The sequence below is a fragment of the Podarcis pityusensis genome (genome assembly GCF_964106645.2).
Source record: "Podarcis pityusensis genome assembly, chromosome: 3".
Classification (NCBI taxonomy): domain Eukaryota; kingdom Metazoa; phylum Chordata; class Lepidosauria; order Squamata; family Lacertidae; genus Podarcis; species Podarcis pityusensis.
This window is the reverse complement of record NC_138026.1, coordinates 41,880,258-41,902,676: the sequence shown is the minus strand read 5'-3', so window position 1 is coordinate 41,902,676 and position 22,419 is coordinate 41,880,258. Positions and strand designations below refer to the sequence as shown.

Here is a 22,419-nt window from a genome sequence, read left to right as displayed (position 1 = left end):
GCCCGAAAAGGGTGGGGGGATTCAAATTTAGTGTTAATCAAATGACAAAATGTTCTTGGCTTTATTTATTGTAAATTATTTTACTCATTTTTAAACAGTCTTCCTGATTTGATTTTAAGATTTATCTAACTGATTCCTTTTGTTACCTGGCTAGCAGGGAAAAGGGGTCGAGGCCGGTCCTGACCTGTTACAATGAAGACTGACTTGCTAAGTGGGATTACACCAGAAGCTTGCAGTGGAGTAATGGTAAGGAAATCAAGCAACCTTAAGTATCGCGGCTGTATAGGAGCAAATTATTTTGTAGAAGATTCTTCGTGCGAAGATCATGGAATCAAATATGGGACACTTGGACTTTGATATGAATTTCTATTAAGTTTTCTCTGCAGTGCAAATTATAAATCTAAAGCTAATATTTTTCCCAATGTGTACAACAAATTCTTTATCTCTAGCATGGCCTCTTAAATAATGAAATCTTCTTAAAAATGAAAAAACAAAACAAAAACATCTACTTAAAGTAGACCTTTCCCTGGTGTTTTTAAAATGGATTCCAAAAGTGGTATTCTCTTATCACACTGAGAAATCTAGTGCAGTGATAGGTGAATATCACAATTGGCATCCTTAACTTTTTATTTCTGCTCATGAAGGGTTAATCATGGTTGTCTATATAGTAATCACTTTGAAATGTGTTCAGATACAGCAGTTTCAGGTGTAATCATCAGAGCTGGTTAGTCAGGCATTCCAGATAGTGGTTCTTTTCAGAACCTTTTTTAAAGGGTTGGTTAACTACCTCAGTAGCAGAGGATTGAACTATACCCTATCTGTACTGTACATAGAAATTTTTTGTAGATAAAATCAAGGCTTGTTTAATTATGACATGAGGGTAAAATATATACCAAATGTAACATTCTTAGTTGCCTTTAATTTCAGAGGCTTTGTAAAAGAATCCCTCCTGTTCATCATAACAGGCCTTGTTTTTGTCGTATTTTGTGGCTGAAAAAGCAGCCTTGCTTCTTCAGATATTGTAGTTATTTGGATGTATAATAGTTTAGCAAGATGTTACTTTTTGTAAGACATCAAATGTTAAAAAAGTGCATCAGCAACTTGTACTAAATACTGCAGTGTCCCTTTATAAAAGGTCAGACTAAAACTGACAACTGTACAGTGAAGCCTGACATTTGGATATTTTGAAGTTTTTCATAAATCATAGAAGATAGTATATGGCTGTAGTTTAGCTTTTTAGGTAAAGGTATGTTTTCTCATTAGTGCATTTCTTATTGCTGATTGCTGTAAAAACAAGCAGATCAGCTTTCCATTTTCTCTTTATGCAGATCATGATAACCTGTAGAGTAGAATACAATCATTTGTGCTATGTTTTAATTTTCTAAAGCACCTTGATGACAGTGAGTGTTAAGTGGTGAAGCATCCTCTATTGAATCACCCTTCCAAAAAGTTCTGTCAAGTCTAAATATGCATAGGTAAGGTAAATAAAACTATGATTTAATATGGGCTTGGCAGAAAGAGCTTCCCTTATACCCTTCCCAAAGGGATACTGCAGTTGTTACATACCCGTAGGCACCACAATAAGAACTGAGACACCGAATTAAGGTTTTATACACACCAGTTCCCCAGTAAATGAAAAAAATTAACAAAAATAGATGTCATATGTTAAATGCTCATTGCAAACAATCATTTTGCATTCCTGCAAATAAAATTGTTTTATACTGTAAGCTGGAGGCAAGTGTAACTTATTTTTGTAATAAAGTTTTTATTTTTTTTATGTGTCATTAATATAAATGTGTGTTAGTGCAGAAATATTCTGGTTTAAAAACTCGTGCGCACACATTTCAGTATGTTTACTTGTATTTACATTTTTTAGAATAGTGGTTTCCAGTAGTCTGTCTCTCACATTAATTGAATTTTTGTTACCTTAATAAATCATTTTAGTATATTGTATGTCAATTACTGGGATAGCTGGGACATAAAGTGTAATTTAAAATTTGTCAAGTATTCATGGGAATATGTAAATGTGCCTTGCTAGATAAGAAGGAACTAAGTGGCTGGATGGTAAAAAGTCACTGCTTAATGAGACACTTGCTGCCACAGTTTCATATACTGCCCATGGTAAAGTTCTACTTTCCATATTTGAGTAAGAAACATGAGTGTTGCATCAGCTTCTGAAATCTTAAACTTGATAGGATGAGGCTTATGGAACGTAGGTTTGCTAAATGTAGCCTTAAATACAACTTTGATTATATTGTAATCCTTGGTGCTGGCAGTCCCAGTGCCAAGGAGGTTTAAATGCTCCCTTCAATGAGGCTGTTGTGCCAACTGGCATCTTTACTGTCATAGTCTTATGAAGAACACTGTCAAGGTGTTTATGCCAAATTTGATCTGATATCTAATGGAGGTGTAGGAAGAGGGAGAAACCTTCTGACTAAATCTTCCACATTTCTCCCATTGCTGGAAAACAAACTTCTTTTGGGCTTTCAAGCATCACTAATTTTGGCTCGGGGAAGAAGGGAAATTAAAAAATTCGCGTTTTTCGGAATTGTGTACTCAGTCAATGCAAATGCAAAATGAAATTTGACAATATGCAAGATAAAATTGAGGTCAGATGGTCCTCAATTTCAGCTGTAAAAATTGTTGGGTTGTGGGGTGCATGTTAAAATTGACTGGAAGTGGTCTGTATAGTTTGTAAAGCAATGGTGAGTAATAAGTACCAGAATCTTGACAGTGTTCTTAAATAATGATGAATTCAAGCCATTATGACTTTTACAATTAAATATTATTTGCACTGTTCTGACATTGGTGCAGTTTTTTTAGCATTATAATGACAAAGCAACAGTAAAATGCATGTGGAAACTTGTATTGTGAAAAACGATATTTTAAAAAGAAATGTTAACATTGAAAATTTTAAAACAATATGTGAAGGGAATAAGCTTTCACAATTAGAAACTAAAGGTGCTGAATCATGATTTTAGATTATCTTTGACTGGTCACTTTAGGTGTTGATGTTACAGACTACATCAAGCTTTAGTGAAGTTATTGGGACATGATGCTTATATGGATATCATACATTATATTGGCATGGTAACACAGATTTACTGTTACGTTGTAGCAGAAATTCTGGCGATATTCAGTTCTGTGCTAGCTTATACTAATGAGTCTACATATGTTCCAGAACTGATGAAGATAGTTTATGCTAGTTATTACTACAACTTAATTTTTCTCTTTAAGATACAGACTATTTCCCATGAACTTGTGTTGACATAATTATTCCCAGCTTTGCATAGAATGCCATTCAGCGTAAGTAAAGCTGATAGCAATATTTCTGGTGAGGACTGGAGAAAATAAATAAGCAGGGTTATGTACATTTGATAGACTTTTTTTATAGAAAGTGACTTGAGCTGACAACTAGTTCAGTTGCTGAAAAGAGAACAGAAGTGCCTTAAAGGCATTGTGAAATTCCCTTTTGTCTATAAACAAAAATAATTCCTTTGGAAAGCTTCAAAAAGCTTTTCTGTATATTTTACATTCCCTGTACATATGCTTTTCATATTCAGTTATTTTATATGAAGTAGAATGGAGAGATAGTTGTAAACATTTCATATTACAGTACAAGCTAAACACACCCTGGCTTGAAAACAAAAATGTGAATCTTGTACAAATTGAATAGTAATATGTTCGTAATATGTTAAGTAACCTTTGATCGAGTAAAGAGATTGCATGGGCTGTTTGCAGAAATGTGAAGCTTCTCTAACTTTGCAATTCTGAAACTGACCCAACAGGGGTCTTCTACACTGGCTTTGTTCTGAGATTAGAGGATAAAAGCTGAAGGTGACTGGCTGGATGCTGCAGTCTTCATCTTGCACATAAAGTTGTGGCTGCTAAAACAGAGGTCTTTGCCAGTGACCTGAGTACAACTGTGCTGCCACTTAGTGTGCCAATAAAACTACTCATTTTTGTCGCCATTATATCACTGGATGAAAGCCCCCTTCCAGCAAAACTTTAGGATAAAAGGAGGGTTCTGCTTTCTGAAAATATTACATGTTTGGAATTCTCTGAAAAGATGTAGTAAAGGAAGAACTGAACTAATAAGAATTGTTGGAACAAGCATTCCTTTTGGGACATTGCTCAACTTAAATGAAATGAAATAGCTTCATTATATATAAAGAGGCATGTTATTCTAATATTTAAATAAGAGAATTGCCTGAAGATGGTGGCACGATTCTCTGCTGTTCTGGATGCGTGGCTCAGGCAAAGGATTACAGGTAAGCAAGTACACGAGGCTTGATTCAAAGCTGCTTATTCCTCCAGAACAGATGGGGGTGGGCAGACTGCAGGGGGAGTTGGCAAAAATTGCCTCCATTTATGGATGCCTCCCACTGGAGCAATACTTCTAGGAGGACCAATTGGATTCCTCCCTTTGTTTGGTGAAGCCTCCACTGGATTTGAGCCTCTTCTGCAAATGGAAGTATATGTGTGTACTGTTTCCTAGTTTCCCCTTACATCCTTTCACAGTGCCTCGCACTATTCTTGAGAAGTCCCTCAATCCCAGAAACGAATTTTAAGGAAGAGGAAGCTCAGGCCAAGAGTACAATGTTCTAGAAGCAGAAGTCTGGATATGATCATTTAAAAAGTATGCAAAATACACAAATCATAGAACATGATACATATTATAAGAGTCATACAAAACTCAATCAGAACAATATACATAAAGAAAATAAAAAACGTGCAAAAGAATCAACTTTATAAATTCCTCAAGAAAGTAATCTTAGACAAAGCAGTAGTATGCTGTTTTGAATAGCAATCTAAAGGGGGGAGGAATTACTTTTCCCCAATTACTAATGGGGCAGGTTACCAACCCTAAATTGCATCCTGGTACTACATTCTTCAAATAACAATAGAACCACTCTAGTCTGCTGCTGCCTCCCCCTCAGCTGTAGGGCTGCTGAGGGGGAAGCTGTGGGCAGACGCAAGCCCCATGCTGCCTTTTTGGGCAGCGTGGAGCCTGCAGGTGCTAGAGCCACCACGTCACTCCCAGGAGAGATGTGGCTCGGGCACACTGCAGGTCAGGTCCCTTGGTAAGTGCTGCCCCCTGTGGTGTGGTGCCTATTTGCGCCCCGCCCCCCTATGTATGCCTCTGCCCTAGGATCTGCTGGTAAGAGAATAGTCTGCAATTTCTTTATATTTCAGTTATCTTCAAAGATAATTGGAGACGTATAATTGGTTGGGAGACAGAGAAGTCTGGTGTCTCCAAACATGTTAATAAAAATATTAATGTTTGTTATTTTCCATATTAAATAAACTGGGAAAGAAACAAGTGGATAAGAAGCTATTATAACAGGAAAAAACAAATGTAAAAGGAGTGATGAATAAAACTTGCAATTTGTGTGGTGATATGAGTTGAGTGAAAGGAAAAAGTTATAGGTGAGTAAAAATAACATGTGTGGGTGAGAAGGGAGAAATATGAAAAGACCTCCAGAGCCTCAGGATCAGCAAACTGAGGGGAGGCTGTCACAATAGCCTGTAGTTAAGTCTGTACTTAACTTGCGGAAAATGAGCTGTGGAGCTTGTTGCCACAAGGAAAATTCCATGGCAAAGAGTTTAGATATTTACAAAGATGGATTTGATAACTTTGGAAAATTATGTCTGATTGCCATCTGATATGTCAAATGCTGCCAACGTTTTGTGATTAGCTCTGCTCACCACTATTCTGTGATTGCTGGGCCTTAGCAATTAGTCATTGCAAGTGGGGCCTGGGAGTATAACATTTGAGAACCTCTGTTGTAGAACATTTTCCACATCTACACCATTACTATTCTTGAAATGCTAGTTTTTTATAATTGCATTTTGTTTAAATGGTTATTTTAAATTCAAATGGAGTCTCAGATTCTCACAATCAAGGGTCAATGCAAGGGTTCTAAATTTCTGTAACAGCATAGTCTGGAGAACTGCAGCTATAACTGCCATATCACAAACTCAACACCAGCATTGCTGACGTTGGGATTATAGATGAGAATTTTTTATGTGCACAGAAACCATGTTTGTCATATTTAAAGTCAAATGTAGATTAATTTGTTCAAGAATTTAACACTGATCCTGGGTAAAGTGCTTAAATGAAAACATCTCCATGAGATACTATGGGAATGAAGGAGACAAATAGGCAAGGTGAGCTTAGCTCCTGTACATTTGACGGTGCTTTTTTACATCTGATAAGTAGAAGATGGATGTTTGCCTAATCTTTAATATCAGATCTTCAGAATGGGCTTGTAATGGTAGATAGACTAATTTATTGCTGTCTAGCAGGAACGACAAGTAAAAAGTGTTCCAGCTGTTGGAGTTTGTCTTCACTGAATAGCAAATATTTATGCTAGGCCTACTGCTCAAATGGTGTAAGCAGAGTGGTAATTTGGATATGCTGCTAAGCATTAGTGCATACGGTTGCATTTTATGTATACCTCTGATTTCAGAAGGGATTGCTTTTGATTCATTCATAGATATCAACTAATCTGTAGTCAGTTATAGAACAGGACTTGTCTGATCATTGGAAATGAGAAAAATCTTGCCCCTTCCCTCCCACCTCTGGGGGAAATTGCCAATGAAGAAGAAACTACTTTAAATCCCCATTAATTCTATGCCATCTAGCATTCGTAGTGCTGTGCCTTTTTCGGTCATACAACATAGTCGGGGGGGGGGGGGGCTTCTGTAAAAGTTTTGTGGACATGTCCTTCCTGTTCCGACGATGTGGATGGCTGTTTTAACTTATGCCAGTCGACCCTGTCCAACTGTCATTTCAAGCAACATGGACAAGGCTACTCTTAGCAAAAAGGGGTGGGCCAGGGAAAGGCGGCCGTATCATGTCAATTGCCGGGGAGGGGGAGTAGTCCCAAACCTGATTTGCTCCAGATGGTAAGACTCCAGTTCCCATCAGTCGCAGTAACGGTGGCCGTGGTTAATAGTGGTGGCAGTTGTAACCGAGAAGTGTGAGCGCGGCGCCTGGTTGGAGTAAATTGCTCTAGTTGGTGCCATTATTAGAGGGTTATTTATCGCACCATTTCTACAAGGAGCTGGAGTACATGTGAATCCTTATCCTGCTTAGGTTAGTCGGGGAGGCTTATTTGTCGGACAGAAACATGCAACTGACAACAGGCTAGGTCACAACAACCTTTGACGTTATGTAGATGTTGGTACCTCCGTACCTGAAGGTACCACAGCATCCTTGGTTGGTTTATTATTTGTGCTCAAAGGGTGCAGAAACGATGCGAACTGGCTTTTCCTTTGTGGCGAAGGGTGAGCAGGTCCTGAGGGACGTACGTGTCGTAAAGACCACTGCTTGCTCGGAAGCTGCGCCGGCTATTTAGTAGCGTACAAGACCTATCCTATTAGAGTTGGCGAATGTTTCCTTACTTCCCCCGCCCCGGTTTTCGTCGGGCCGCCATTTTGAGCGCTTTTACTTCCTTCTACAAATTGGAAGTCTTGCAAGAATGGGCGGAAGTGCTTCAGCGGTTCCGCTTCTTCCCCCCGCCCTTTTCCCTTACCCACGGAATAGGGTGTCGAGGCGGGCAGAGGGTTGCTGCGCTTTTCAGGGGAGCTCTTCCCCAAGAGACCGAGGGGAACCAAAATGAAAAAAGCGCTTCGGGGAGCCTCTCGGCGCCAACTTCCTGCCTGAGACACGTGTCACCCTTGGCCCGCCTCTTTTGAGGGGGTGGGTTGGTGGGAAGTCACGTGAGAGAAAGCGGGTTGAGGCAATAGGTCACGTGAGAGAAACCGGAAGTCGGGAGCGCCGAGTCCCGGGTGTTTTCTTCCTAACCGCGGGGGCCGCAGGTGCAGCCGGGGTCCCGTGCTCCGCCACGGCCCCCTCCACCATGAGGCGGGTGCGCGCGGCCGGGGAGAAGCTGTGCCGGCGCGTGCGCGGCGTGGAGGCGCTGCGCGAGACGTGCCGCCAGTACCCGCTCTTCTGCTGCCTCCTCCTGGGGCTCAGTGCGGCGACGCTCCTGCTCAGCCGGTAACGGGGATGGGGGGGGGGAGGCGAAGCGGGTTCCGCGCTGGTGCTGCTCCCCGTCACGGAAGCGCACGCGCGAGGCAGAGCCCGCTCTCCTGCTCGCGGAAGGCGCTTCAGGTCGAAATGTATTTGCCACCAGTCAAATAAAACACATCCCTTTGTAGGTGTAGCCGGAAGGACGGCTGTGGAAGGGGCGTGATAAACCCTTTTTAGTAAACTGCTCGGGTTTTGTGTTTTAAGAGTAAAGGCAGGGCACAAAACTCAATGAACAGGAAGGAGGGCTGTCTTTACGTTACGTTGACCTCCGTTCGTCCCCCTCGTTTAAGTGAAATTGCACGTGTGGGGATCGTTTCTACGAACTACTACCCCCCACCTGTTTTCACAATAGCACTTTTCTTTGCTGCAGCCTCTCCTTTCTCCCTGTCAAGGAGAGGCCCAGTGTGAGTATCTGTCACCCTCCTGCAACACCATCAAAATGCTGCTTGTGAGCAAAGGACATTGTGTGTGAATTTGCACCAGTTGGGGGCTGAGTCTCACAGTGCCTAGAATAATTCGAATCATAGAGCTGTAGAGTTGGAAGGGATCACGAGGCTCATATAGTCTGACCCTCTGCGATGCAGAAATGTTTTGCCCAACATAGGGCTTAAACCCACAAATTCAGAGTCTCAATCTCTACTGACTAAGCTATCCCAACTGTTAATGATGGTCTCTTTGCAGCAGTGACTCTGATATTTTGGAGGAGTACCCATATCTCTTTTAACATTTATGACTTTAGATACTGCACAGTCACTTACTGCATTATGCTTATTCCCATTCAGGCTCCTAAGTCTTAGCACTTGTAGGTTAGGCACTGAAATAAGCAAACACTTTCTTCACCATTTAGCACAAGTATGGAGAATTTGTAGTCTCCAGATGTTGGTCAGAAATGATGAGAGTTGTAGCACGTTGGTCAAGTTGGTTGGAGTTGATGGAAATCTTAGTCCAACAGCATCTGATATGAATGTCTTGATAGCTGTGTAAATTTCTGTTATAGTATATGTAGTGTTGAATATGGTTTTCCAAAGTTCATAGTAGAAACATAACCAGATAAACGTTTTTGTGCTGCTTTGTAGATTGTAATTTTTCTCTTTATTTTTGAGGTATCTTCACATTCTCATGACCTTCTGGTCATTTGTGGCGGGAGTTGTCACATTCTATTGTTCCTTAGGACCAGATTCCCTCTTACCCAATATTCTATTTACAATAAAACATAAAACCAAGGTAAAGTATAACTTCATTAGTATGCTTTGATACCTCATATGGAGGAAACAACTGAATACTGCTTTCTTTTATCATTGTCAGAACACTAGGTTTATGCAAATTTAACTGAAACATTAGTTAACGATCAAGAACTACTTTTAGTTGATGCTGCTGCAAGTTAACAGCATCTTTGTTTATTAAATACTGCATTTGGCACACTTTCTTCAATATCTCAAAAAGTACTTATGTTGAGGCATTATGTTGGGTAATACACAAATTTAGATTCAATTAGTTAAAAGGCTGATGTTTAATGAAATTATTTGATAGCCATTTATTTTACTGAAAAATATAGAAATATTTGTAGATTGTATGGAACATATGCCTCATCAAAATATATTAGCAAAAGACATACATGCTTATTTTGAAGAGATGGAGGGTCTGTGCATGTACAAATATTTCTAAATGATGCTGTGAACAGTTTCAAATTGAAGGGGGTGTACGCAGGTGGAACATGCTAAGCCCTTCTGCACCCCCTCAAAAAGCTGGGCTTACTTTTTTAGTGTCAAAACCCAGCTGGGGGTGAGGGGATAGATTTCATGAGGTGGGGGTGAGTACCAATTGAAGAAAAGGTTGGGATACTGTAGTGGGTGGCATGAAGTTCCAAGTGTGAGAGGATTCTTAGGTGCACCTTTCCTCCTCACCACCAGCCAAGGTTTGGCATCACTGATGCTTCTGCCATAAATGAAAAGACTGTCCTGGTATGAAGCTGCTGGTGAGAAGGGAAAAGAGCCTGTAGAGCCTTCATCTCACTCCTTTCTCACCCCAGCTGAGGTTTGGCATTGCTGCCTTTCCCCCCATTTGCTTTAGACACATTCATAAGTAGAAGAGGTAGTGGAAGAAATCCATTGCTGCTGTCCACTTATAGAATGGCATTTTATTTAGTGAAAGTGTCAGCTTATGTAACAGAAGGAGAGGCAATTTTTGTCATTTTCCCCTCCCTTTCCCTCTGCAGTCACCTATGCCCCTCTCAGATCAGTTCTGGAGGGTTGGAGTGTGGACGGTATTATGCTATGGTGGAAGGAGAATTGAGGGAAAAAACCCACCTTTTCTGTTTGGTAGATGCTTCAGCTGGATCAAGCATTGTTCCACAAGTGGGATAGCAGCAAGATAAGATTGTGGGAAGGAGCAGGAAGGTGAAAGCAGAATGAGTTTAGGAGAGTAGCCTAATTTCAAGACATTTGAAATGTGCTGCGGTGTGAATATTTGTTTGATGTTACAAGCCTTGTTTTTGGGGGGTGGGGTGGGGGGTGCAGACTGTTTCAGTATTTATTTCTGTGTTTTATTGTTCTGTCAACATTTCTTCTTATGTGATTAGTTTCATTGCATAATCATTAAACATGGTCAATGCTGATTTATTTCCTTAGGATTATGAGTAATGGAACACTTGTTTGTTTTCTTAGCAATTAGAACTGCAAGAACTATATCCTCAAGGTTACACCTGTACAGTATGTAGTAGCGTCAAATGTAATAGGCACAGGTAAGTGAAAAATAGCATTTTAATTTTCTTTTTTGTACCTTGAGGAATGGACCACTGCTTAACAATCTTCTTTATTCTATAGGCCTACATTTCTGCTACAAAATTATCAGCCATGGCTGAACTTGAAAGTTCCTTCTAAAGTTGATGCATCTCTCTCAGAGGTAACTGTTTAGCATCACCAGGTGTTAAAACAAATCACTATCATCCTTGCTTTGAATACCAGAATTTTGCATTTGCCCTGTTTGTAAGAATTAGTAAATTATGGGTGGATCCAACATAACACTAAGCGAATGTTCAGCCGGTGCAAGGATTTCTGCTTGTGCAATAGAATGTCCTCCCCGTCCAAAATCTGTTCCAGCAGGAGAGGAGGGGAAAGGTCCTGTTTTGCATAAATGAAAATCCTTCTGCTGACAGGATGGATTCATTCAATACCACCTGCAAAGATCTTGCCCCTAAAATGTGGGGCCCATCCTTGGTGGGTCAGCTGGTGTCTAATATCCAGGGCTGCCACCAACCTTGCAAAGTATACTGCCATCACACCTTATGTGGTCTGGGCAAGGAGACTCCCATACCTTACTGGACACCCTTAAGATTCCAGAGAAGCAAAAGCTTAAAAAATAAAGAGCTAAATGCTCTCTGAGCCTCAGGCTAGCCAATTATTCAGTAACAATTAGTTAGGAACTGGATTCAGTACCAAGGCTTGTATCCAATCTGAAATAAGATAGCTCTATTAAAAAAGAACAAGAAGAAAATGGAATAAAAATAACTGCATGTAGGGGGGACCAAAGTACAGTTAATAGCTATATTTAGGAAATATAAATCAGACTCAAATAAAAAAGGTAAATCTGAATCCTATACATACCACAAAACAATGATTCAGAAATGAAAATCCATAGCATAGCAAATATGATCTCCCAGATAAAAAAGTCAAGGAAGGCAAAAGGAGACTAAATGGAAATTAAATGGAGAAAAGAGACAAAGGAGCAACGGCTAACCTAACATTAAAAATTATAGCAACTGAGGTTGAGTCCCCCAAACTAATCAGAAGACTTAACTCCTAGAAGCTTCTAGCACTTTAGTGTACGTGCTTTTCGTAGCTGAAACCAGTTCCTAATTACCAGGCCCCAGCTCTGACCTTGAAACCTAGGAGCAGCTTCAACTCTGTAAGATCACTCCAATTACTTGAGAGTAGCTCCCAGCTTTTTACATAGAGGCCTAAGCAAGTAAACTATTCCATTAACACTGTCCTATGAATATTGATGAAAAACGAGCACTTTTATCATTTTTAAAATTATAATTGATTGATTGTAAAAATAATTAAATAATGAGCACTGTGCGAGAGGGTGATTTTCTTTCTGTCACTGCATCAGTGGGAAAGGGAATATTTTTGGCTTGTTGCCGCTCACATTGCTGGTAGTAAACAGACCAGTTGATTCTTGAAGAAACGCATGCCCGCGGTTCTGCCACCTCTCTACCAACATTTTTGGGCATTGAACATTGTATCCCTAGACCTGTACCACACATTGCTTTTTAAATGCTTTTGGGGCTGAAGATTCATGCAGTTTACACAGCTGCCTTTGTTGCTGAAATGCTTCTGCCAGTGGCATGCCATCCCTATGTTGCCTCTTTTACTGGGAATATTTTAACGCATTATTGAATTTTTCACTGTGATTTTATCTTCAGGTGTTTGAGCTTGTGCTGGAAAACTTTGTTTATCCTTGGTACAGGTAAGATTCCTTCAATGAATCTTTATTCAGTGGTTTTTTAAATAGCCCTATATCCATCTACACATAGAAGTCACAAAGGATGGCATATAAGACCATTAATTCTTGTGTTGCAAATTCTTAACTTGTGGACGGTAGAAGTTCCTTGGATCAATATTGTATTTTAAAGCTTTGCCTCATTAAGACAGCAGAGGGAGCTGAAATACCATTTTGTCTTAAAATAAGAGTGCTTTGAGTATTTGTTCACTGATAAGGCTTAAAGTATATGAAACACATTTTGAAGCCTCATTTTGTATAATTATATATATTTAAGCCATTATATATATATTTAAGCCATTATATATATATATGAAGCCTCATTTTGTATAATTATATATATTTAAGCCTCTAGATGTAGTTTTATTTATTTATATTTTATTGAAGTGATTTCAATTAAAATAAATAAAGTGATACAGAAAAAGAAGAAGGAAAGGTGAGGGGGAATAAAAAAGAACAAGTGGATTTTGTAATACTTAGAAATTAAAAGCTCACTTTGATTGTCTGGTGAGCATGAAAATTTGGGAGTATAGTTTGGGAATCTGTGAAATGTTGTTCAGTGTATCGTTTCCCATAGATAGTGTCCGGAGCCGTATTAACCTAAATATTTATTTCATTGCTTGATTGTTAAAAAACAACACCACCACTCCAAGTGGTTTACAAAAAAAAAAAAAAAAAATATCAAGAAAAGATAGCAGGCATAATTTTAAAACATACAAAGGTTAAAATACTAAAATAGATTAAAATTACCTCAACTTTATAAGCATCCTATGAAATGACTAAGCAGAAACATAGATGAATGTATTTGCTTATCATTAATGATGCACAGTGCTTTCTTTTGAAATTTTGCAGGGAAATAACCGATGATGAATCATCTGTGGATGAATTAAGAGTAACACTGAGATTTTTTGCATCTGCAGTAATTCGCCGAATATACAAGGTAACAGTGCTATGGTGTTGAATCGAAAGTAAATCATTTTCGGTTGGGCTTTTTAGAAGAGGATAGTAAAGGATTACTTGGGAAACACTGGGTGCACAGCCCGCCCCGCCCCCCCGCAGACTCATATCTGTTTTATGCCAGTCCAGTGCTTGCAGTATTTTTCAAATAATCCTGGGAATTGTATCTTAGGTTGATTGGGAATTTATGTTCCCAGCCCCTCTCAGATGTACAGTACTTGAGAGTTTTCTGGAGGCAGTGACTTTTTAAAAAGTTTGTGTACTCACAGTCCTTTATGCTGGGACACTTTGACTGAATTAAGCTCTTGCATCTAATTTACAGTTAAAACAAGAACCTTCAATACTGGTCTTCTTTTTTGACACTATTTAAATTATGCAGCTTGAATGTTGCTATATAAGCAAATGCACTTTGTTGTCATCTTTTTATTAATAATAGGGGAAATGATTTATTCTTCTACTTCTCATCCAGGTGGATATTCCAACGGTTATTACAAGGAAAATGCTGAAGGCAGCTATGAAGCATATAGAAGTAATAGCCAAAGCCAGTCATAAAGGTAGCATTGACAGTACCATGCATTTAAATGGTTGTTAGCCTGGCAAAACCCCATTGTTATCTTTATGAAATGGTTGTTATCTCTTCAGAGTGCTTTCCTGGATAAAAACCCATGACACTTTTTTTTTTATATACCCTATCATTACATTGACTGGGACAAAAAAGTAGCCTTGTGGCAAAAAATAATAATCAGGTGTACTGAATATCTTTTGTCTCAAGTGCTGTTTGTTTACAGAACAAAACCTGAATTGGCCAATGGATTGTTATCATGCTATTTTTGTTCAATTGGCTTACAACTGTTGTGTCTGTGTTATCATCGGCTGTTTTTTTTTGTTAATGGCGCCTGTTAGTAATGTAATTATTGCAATCTGTCATTTTCTACATTTCATTCCCTTCTGACCTCACTGTTTAAAATCATTTCTGCCACTACCCCCTCCAACATGTATATCTGTAAATCAGAATATTATTTCATGCTTTTGATAAAGTGGTCAGTAGTCCACGAAAGCTTATCCCGTAATAAATACGTTAGTCTTTAAGGTGCCACAAAACTCTTTGGTTTTTATGTGCTGCCAGAGAATTATCATGGCTACCTTTCTGGAAATGGTAAGTGACTGAAATATTGGGAGACAATAGAGTATCTTGTGTCTGTAAATTCTGTAATGACATATGCACCTGGTGTGAATTTTACCCAAATTGATTGAATTCTTCTTTCATCAACAAACTAAAAAGCTTTACTGCAGTGTATCTTGGCATAAGTTAAATGTTCCATGCCCAAATCTGTATTTGTGGCATCAGAAGAAAGTGTGCATCATAGTACTGAAACTTCCAGAGCCAGATAACACAACTTTTTACATGAGATTAATATTTGTTTTGAGTAGATATTAGCCCTTCCCTTTTTGGTATATAGATTATCCAGCAACTGTCTCAAAAAAAAAACCACAAATGAAAAACTGCTATGGTCAGGAATAAACTGAGTTGCTGGTAAAATGCTTGGGGAAACTTTGGCAGTTTCCCATGCTATTTCTGAATAATCCCCACCCCATCGCAGCGGGATACAGGCATATGGAAATTGGAGCAAATTCTTTTGATGAGAAATCATGGGTGTTTCTTGCAGAAATATCTCCACCTTTAATGTGGATTGTTGTCCAACTGTGTCTTTTGTCTTGCGACTGCAAAGTTCTTTGTATTTATGGAATTTGTATGACATCACATAACATAAAATTCTCTGAATCACTTAGAATAAGTAAACTAGGTAAAAACATTTGAGGTACAAAATGAAACAGAACTCTCTGACTCTCCCCAGTCAGATTTGAAAACAAGCCCAGATTACCCAAGTTTTTAAAAAGAGATGGGTTAACACGAGGTGCTTCACTTGGTGCTGAAAAGTTCACATACATGGCTCAGTTGGTTAGAGGGTGGTGCTGATAACACCAAGGTTGCAGGTTGGATCCCTGTATGGGACAGCTGCATATTCCTGCATTGCAGGGGTTTGGACTAGTCACATGATGATCCTCAAGGCCCCTTCCAACTCTACAGTTCTGTTATTCTTTGGCTCCATGTGATCCAAGATGCCACTACTGAAAAGGCCCTTTCCCTTATGGAAAGGCAGCTTGGCCATATGCTGCTTCAGGCTTTAAAGGTTAAAATTAGCACGTTCAATTGGGCCTGGAAAGGGCCTGGGAGCCACCGTAGCTTGAAGCCCTGTTAATGACCACATTCCGTTTCCAGACTGTTTTTTAAAGGCAGCTGTACACAGAACACATGGCAATAGTCTGACTGAGCAGCTATATCAATATCTCTAGAACTACAGCCTGTCACTCTTCATAGCTGCTCTTCACAGCTGAACTGTGTTGTAAAGTAAAATATGAAGAATTGTTATGTAAAGCTATTCTATATAAATTTTATATAACTCTTGCTGGATTTACTTTCTCCCTGCAGTGAAAAATGTTGAATATTTACAGCAAGCTGCTTTAGAAGAATATGGACCAGAGCTCCATGTGGCTTTGAGAAGTAGAAGAGATGAACTTCATTATTTAAGGAAACTTACAGAACTTCTTTTCTCCTTTCTTCTACCTCCAAAGGCAACAGACTGCGGGTATGCTATGAATTTAGGATTCTGATTTATTTGCATTCCATACTTTTTCGTTGTGTGGTTACGCACAGTAGAGTCCAAAAACAAATCTTGTAATCTCAGAAAATCTTACTTTGCTTCCAGGACTCTTGTGCAACTACACACCTGGCTAGGGTCAACACTTGGCAGTGTTCATGAAAAACCAGTTGTGTGGGAGTAGCTTCAGTATAACCTGTGCTTGGTTGTGATTCTTCTCAAAGGCTTCAGTCGCAATCTCCAATTAGTAGGTTTTCCTTCCACACAGATCTCGGTTGTATAGAACTGCTCCTCTTCCGTCCGCCCGCAAAGCTTAATGGCAACATCACCACAGCGCCATATTCTTCAGTTATTTTGCACCCTTCGTAGTAGTGATCAGTACACATTCCAAGTGCTTCAAATTGGCTCTGGTCTGCAAGACAGAAAGGCCAGAGGAGTGCACTGTGAGCAGCAGTGTGAGGAATTCTTGCATATTTTGTAAACTAGAGCAGCAAGTGATTTTTCCAACAGTTTAGAACGAGTACTTTATGAAAGCTCCATTGCGATGAGAGAAAAAGCAGAAATGTATAAAAATAGGCTCTTTTATTCCTTTCAGATCATTCACCATACTTATAAGAGAAATCCTTTCAGGTTCTGTTTTCCTTCCCACCATGGACTTCTTAGCTGATCCGGTGAGTTTTGAGAAGTTCACATAGCCCCGTTTTCATTTTTCAACAAAATACTACAGTTCGGCTGCTATAAGAATGAATTGTTGTATTTGTTTTCTTTTTATTATTGCATTTGCCTCAGACCTTTTCTCCAAGCTCAAGGTGCTGCTGTACATGGTCCTCCTGGTCCTCATTTTATCCCTTATAACAACCCTGTGAGGTAGGTCAGGCCGAGGGACTAGGACTTCCCTAAGGTCGCCCAGTGAGCTGCATGGCTGAGTTGGGATTTTGAAACCTTGTCTCCCAGGTCCTAGCCTGACACTCTGATCCTTGTTTGCAAGGGTTTATTCATTTTATGTTTTAAGTGGCTTTAGGGTTTTTTATTAATATTAAAGAAAATTGGGATATAAATTATTAAAATAAAGAGATGTTCTAGGAAAAGCCTCTGCAACATTATCACTTGAATTCACAGGGCTTCATTTGTAACAGCTACAGTTGTTGAATATATAAGATTTTTCATTGTTCCAGCAACCATTTGATTGTACTCCCGCTGAATGCATTTTTAGATTTTTTATTTTATTTTTTTGATGGCAGGTTTCAGTCTGCGAACGTGCGCATTTATTCATAAGCAACTAGCTCATTACGATCTGAGCCAAAATCCTTTTACAGTTGTGGCTTGGCTTATACATCATCTTGGCTCATTCTGAGCCATCTCTGCTCCTTTCCCTTTTCTGGAAACATACCTTCCAGCGGCAATGAAGGGGGAAAGCAGGCTGCACAAACTGGAGGACTGCTCTCCAGCCCTTGGTTCGGTTTTAAATCCTTTAACCGATACAAACTTTTCAGTGCATAATAATAAGTTCCCAGGGCCTGGAAATTCTAGCAAACTGTGGTTTTGTTGGCAGAGTCTGATAGGCTGATAGGCTGTTGACAGAGGTGAAGATTGAAGCCACCAGTCACGTTGCTTTGGATGCGTTTCAGCTTGTGCAATCCAAGGATTTGGTGGAGGCTGCTTGGAACATCGGGTGCCACCACCTGTGCACGAAATCATTGTCTTTTCTGGCTACTACAGGCTGCTAGGACCAAACGTACTATCTGAACCATGTAGTGAGTCATCCTTCTCTTAGGGAAGGGATCATGACTGCTGCCCTGCCCATGTCCTTTGTTTTAAAAGATCAAATCTAGATCCAGTGGTCCTTGATAACTACCGCCTGGTGCCCAGTGTTCCATTTTTAAGCAAGGTCTGGAGTGGGAGGTGCTACTGCAGTTCCAAGCAGCCTTGGATGATATTGATTACGGAGCCATTCAAGTCTGGCTTTCAGCCTAGTTATGTGATGGAAGCAGCCTTGGCCACCTTGGTGGATGACTTACTCTGGGGAATGGATTGGGGATTGTAGCCTTGTTGGTTCTCCTGGGCCTCTAGTGACCTTTGATAACATTGACTATGGTGCACGTGACCCAAAAACTAGTGGGAGCTGGTGAGCCAATCAGCTAGTCACAGAAGGATAGACTCATAGAATTGTAGAGTCTACCTAGTCATCTAGTGGGTCATCTAGTCCAACCCCCTGCAATGCAGGAATCTCAGCTGAAGCATCCATGGCAGGTGGCCATCAAATCCCTGCATAAAAACTTGAGTTCACCACCTTCCACCGTCAAAACAGCTCACTGCCAGAAAGCTCTTCCTGATGTTTAGTCGGAATCTCCTTTCTTGTAACTTGAATTTGTTGGGTCGTGTCCTAGCCACTTGAACAGGAGAAAAGGAGCTCGCTTCCTCTTCCACGTGTATGTGTGTAAGAGAGTGGAATTTAAGTGAAGTGCTGACAGCTGACGGTCAGATAGGGACTGTCAGAGAGATTTTCTGTTTTTTGTTTTTTTAAATAATATTTATTAAGATTTAAAAGATTACAAAAAGAAAAAATAGAAAACAGCATATTAAGCAGAAAAACAGAACATCACATCACAACAAAGAAAAGAAGAAAAAAGAAAAAAAGAAAAAAAGAAAAAAAATACAATGAATCTTCCCATAACTTATCTTTCATTTGCTTATTTCCTTGACCTCCTCACACCTCCTTTTTTTTGTATTCTAGTTCAGTTAGCTATTTCAGCAAGTCCTTTCCATCTTTTCCAGTTTTTGTTCTCTATTTTATCTTAATATATTGTAACTTTACTTTCCCTCCTTTCACCATTTAACAATCTGTTTTTTCTTAATCCTTTATAGCATTTCTGCTAAAACCACATTACTTCATTCCAACACCCTTCTAACATTCCTTAATTGTCTGAGAGATTTTCTGTGGGTTAGACAGGAGGCTGGGATTAGAGAGAGGGACTTTCAGGGTGGGCAGAAGGGGTGTCTGACTTATCTGAGAGGACTCCGAGTTTATCTGTCATTGGGGACAGATAGTGAATTGGCTCTCAGTTAAAGATAGGGATCGTCTATGGACAGGCAAGGTTCTCTCTCTCTCTGTGTGTGGGATGTTAGAATTCTAGAAGGGGCTGGGAGTCTTTTACAGGTAGCGTAAGACAATAGCCACCCTAGAAAGAGTGTATTTGTCCAGTGGCAGGTTTATAGTGTGAAGTTAAGGAAGATCTTAAATATCTCTAAGCTATAACTTTATTGAGTATAAACAAATGAAGTTCTAGTTTTGGAGAGTGTCTCATCCTTACTCAGTTCACCTGGGTAGGGGGTTGAACGGCCACAGTTTTGTGCTGCTGTAAAATCATTATTATTATTACACAGTGGCTCTGGTCCTTTCTGGTAGGGCACGCCCAATGGCTGGTGTTAGGGAACTTCTGTTCCACTCTTGGCCTTTGGCCTGGGAAACTGCTGGAGGAAGTGGAGGTTTGGGCTGCAGCGCCATTAACATGCAGATGCCACTTAGCCCTCATTTCCACCTCATAGTTCTGCGGAGGCAGTGGAACGTATGAGCTGGCAGTCTCACTCTGAGGTGGCTGCCTTATGTGGTCAATCATTAAAACCATAGCATAGAAACAGACCCTTAGTCAAAGGGAAAGAAATATAATATATGTTAGTCATAGTTTGCATCTTGGGATCAAAGGGGTTGTTGTTGTTGTTGTTTATTCAGCGCCATCTATGTGCTTGGTGCTTTCTGAAGAACAGGTATGGAAGTTCCCTGCCCTAAAACAGATGCAGAGAAACTACATAGGAAGGCAGTGTCACAGAGCTTTCTTCACATGAACGCACACAAACACCCTCCGAGGGGGGAAAGCATGACCCACACAGCTCCAACTTTTCGGTAGTATTGCCACCACCCTTCCGAGAAGCCTCTTAATCCAGGAATTGGGGAACTACCTGCATATTCTCTCTCTAGTCATCGCTGGAAGGCTGAGTCAGCCCATCCTCTCCTGATTCTCTGCCTGACCAAACCTTGGAGCGTGTTCGGATCAGCTTAGCTCATAAGCTGTAGTGATCTCAAGCAACCATCCAACCTCCAGTATTACAAAACGGTTATCTCTTTATTTAAAAGAAATACGGTAATGAAAAAGGAAGGGGGAGGAAGGAGAGCAGAGTGCAAGACAAATCAAAACGTAAGATCTAGTTAGCTCGCTTGAGCAAGCTATTAGGTTTAACTGAAATGCCTGGAATAAACATGGATCTGCAAGTGTTCTGATGAGCACCAAAACTAGTAAAAAGAAGCCCTCGCCTATATCTTGGGTGGGCAAGGGGTTGGTGGGGGAGCCCAACCAATGCAGAAGGGTTCATACAGCAGCAGGAGGCAGGACACCTTTAGAGAATGGTGCTTTGAAAAGAGTAGGAAGTATGAATTGGAAAGATCTCTAGGACTCCCATCAACAGACTTGACTAAAGAGAAAATACTAATGTATTGTGGCAGGTGTGCACATTCCTGAAACATGCCATTCCAGTCTTTGGTCTAAGGAAAATTGTGGATGGACAGACAGGTTTGTGCAGATCACCATGACGGGCTTTTGTGTGTTTGTGTGTGTAATGAGAACATGGTAGGAAGGGAAAGAATATGTGGTTATTTCAGTTGCACATGTTTTGGATTGTGTGCAGTAAGGCTTCCTGGAAAAGAGGAGTTTTGGATACTGGCTTAAGGTGGTCAGATAGTGGCAGTTTAGGACTTAAGGGGCAACAAGGGAAGATGGGCAGAGTCTTTTCAGGGAATAGGAGACATTTGGATAGATGGCGGTGGTAGAGCTGGATGAGCAAATGTCACAGGAAGGGGTGCGTCAGGAAAAGAGAACAGAGAGATAAGGGGTGGCAAGGTAATTGGGGTTATTGAAGGTGAGCTCAAGAAAACTTTTACAGGATCTCAATCTAGGACTGGGCCACTGCCAAATCTCTACAAAGAGGGTGGTGCTGCAGGAGCCTGATGTTTTTCTTAGAACTGTTTTTCTTCCAGTGAGTAGTAGTAGCCTCCACCAGTGGGGGAAAAAACGTGTTTGAAAACAGCAGTTTCAGGGAGCGGTTCGCCTCCTTCCTGTCCATTCTGTGCTTTAAATCCCTCCCGCAGGATTCCACAGACGCCAAGTTTCGTCAGGCTGTATCTCATCTCGTTTCAGCTTCGGATCTCTCTAGAGTTCTTAATGTTTTGATCTGAGTTCAAGTTTCTTTGTCCAGAAGGATGAGCAGATGTGCTGCGGCTAGTATCTTACAAGCATGTGTCTGATACCTCTTCCCACTGGCAGTGCTTTGGTGCCTTGTAGAGTGCGACTAAAGACGGGGTGGTTTTTCGGAAATGGCTGGCAATATAGTCCTTTTGGTTCCACATTAGGAGGGGTGCAGTGCTGCAAAGTTTTCATGCAGGTGTGGCCCTTTGGGTCCCAACTGTTGTGTGTAAAATATTTTCTCTTAATCTTCTGGTGTAGTGGTTAAGAGCGGTAGTCTCGTAACCTGGGGAACGGGTTCGCGTCTCCGCTCCTCCACATGCAGCTGCTGGGTGACCTTGGGCCAGTCACACTTCTCTGAAGTCTCTCAGCCTCACTCACCTCACAGAGTGTTTGTTGTGGGGGAGGAAGGGAAAGGAGAATGTTAGCCGCTTTGAGACTCCTGAAGGGGAGTGAAAAGTGGGATATCAAATCCAAACTCCTCTTCTTCTTCTTTTTAGGATACAGTGAACCACTTGCTACTTATCTTCATTGATGACAGCCCAGTGAGTACTGACAAAATGCGAATACAATTTTTCTGCTTCTTAAATCCCATGGTCTTGCTCAGTTGACTTGCTCTTCTTCTGCAGCCCGAAAAAGCAACAGAACCTGCTTCTGCTTTGGTTCCCTTCCTGCAAAAGTTTGCAGAGCCCAGAAGCAAGAAGCCCTCTGTAAGCATGAAACAAAAAGTTTAAATACTGTGCATGTTTACATTGTTGTTGTTTTCGTTATTGAAATCAAACAAGGAATTTGTTATTTATTTATTTTTACTTTTTATTCAGGTCTTACAATTAGAGCTGAAAGAAATTAAAAACCAGCAGGATCTTTTCTTTCTCTTTATGAACTTTTTGAAAAAAGAAGGAGCAGTGCATGTATTGCAGTTCTGCTTGGATGTAGGTACGATATCGCAATAAAGTCCTACTGCACCTTTTTAAATAGCCATTATTGTGAGTGGTATGACTTAACTAGCTGAAAGTTCCCGGCGATG

General features: G+C 40.4%; 1 protein-coding gene across 1 annotated transcript in view; it reads left to right on the top strand.

Annotated features, from left to right (window-relative positions):
* Window positions 1-7,806: 7,806 nt before the first annotated feature.
* Window positions 7,807-22,419, top strand: part of SNX14 (sorting nexin 14) — a 35,688-nt gene continuing 21,075 nt past the window's right edge. Inside the window, exons 1-12 of the mRNA XM_080999854.1 lie at window positions 7,807-8,008; window positions 9,145-9,265; window positions 10,705-10,781; window positions 10,864-10,942; window positions 12,465-12,508; window positions 13,394-13,481; window positions 13,968-14,052; window positions 15,990-16,146; window positions 16,754-16,829; window positions 21,893-21,937; window positions 22,022-22,102; window positions 22,214-22,328. Coding sequence (XP_080855980.1) covers window positions 7,869-8,008; window positions 9,145-9,265; window positions 10,705-10,781; window positions 10,864-10,942; window positions 12,465-12,508; window positions 13,394-13,481; window positions 13,968-14,052; window positions 15,990-16,146; window positions 16,754-16,829; window positions 21,893-21,937; window positions 22,022-22,102; window positions 22,214-22,328 — 1,108 coding nt within the window. The 5' untranslated portion in view covers window positions 7,807-7,868. The remainder of the gene's footprint in view (window positions 8,009-9,144; window positions 9,266-10,704; window positions 10,782-10,863; window positions 10,943-12,464; window positions 12,509-13,393; window positions 13,482-13,967; window positions 14,053-15,989; window positions 16,147-16,753; window positions 16,830-21,892; window positions 21,938-22,021; window positions 22,103-22,213; window positions 22,329-22,419) is intronic.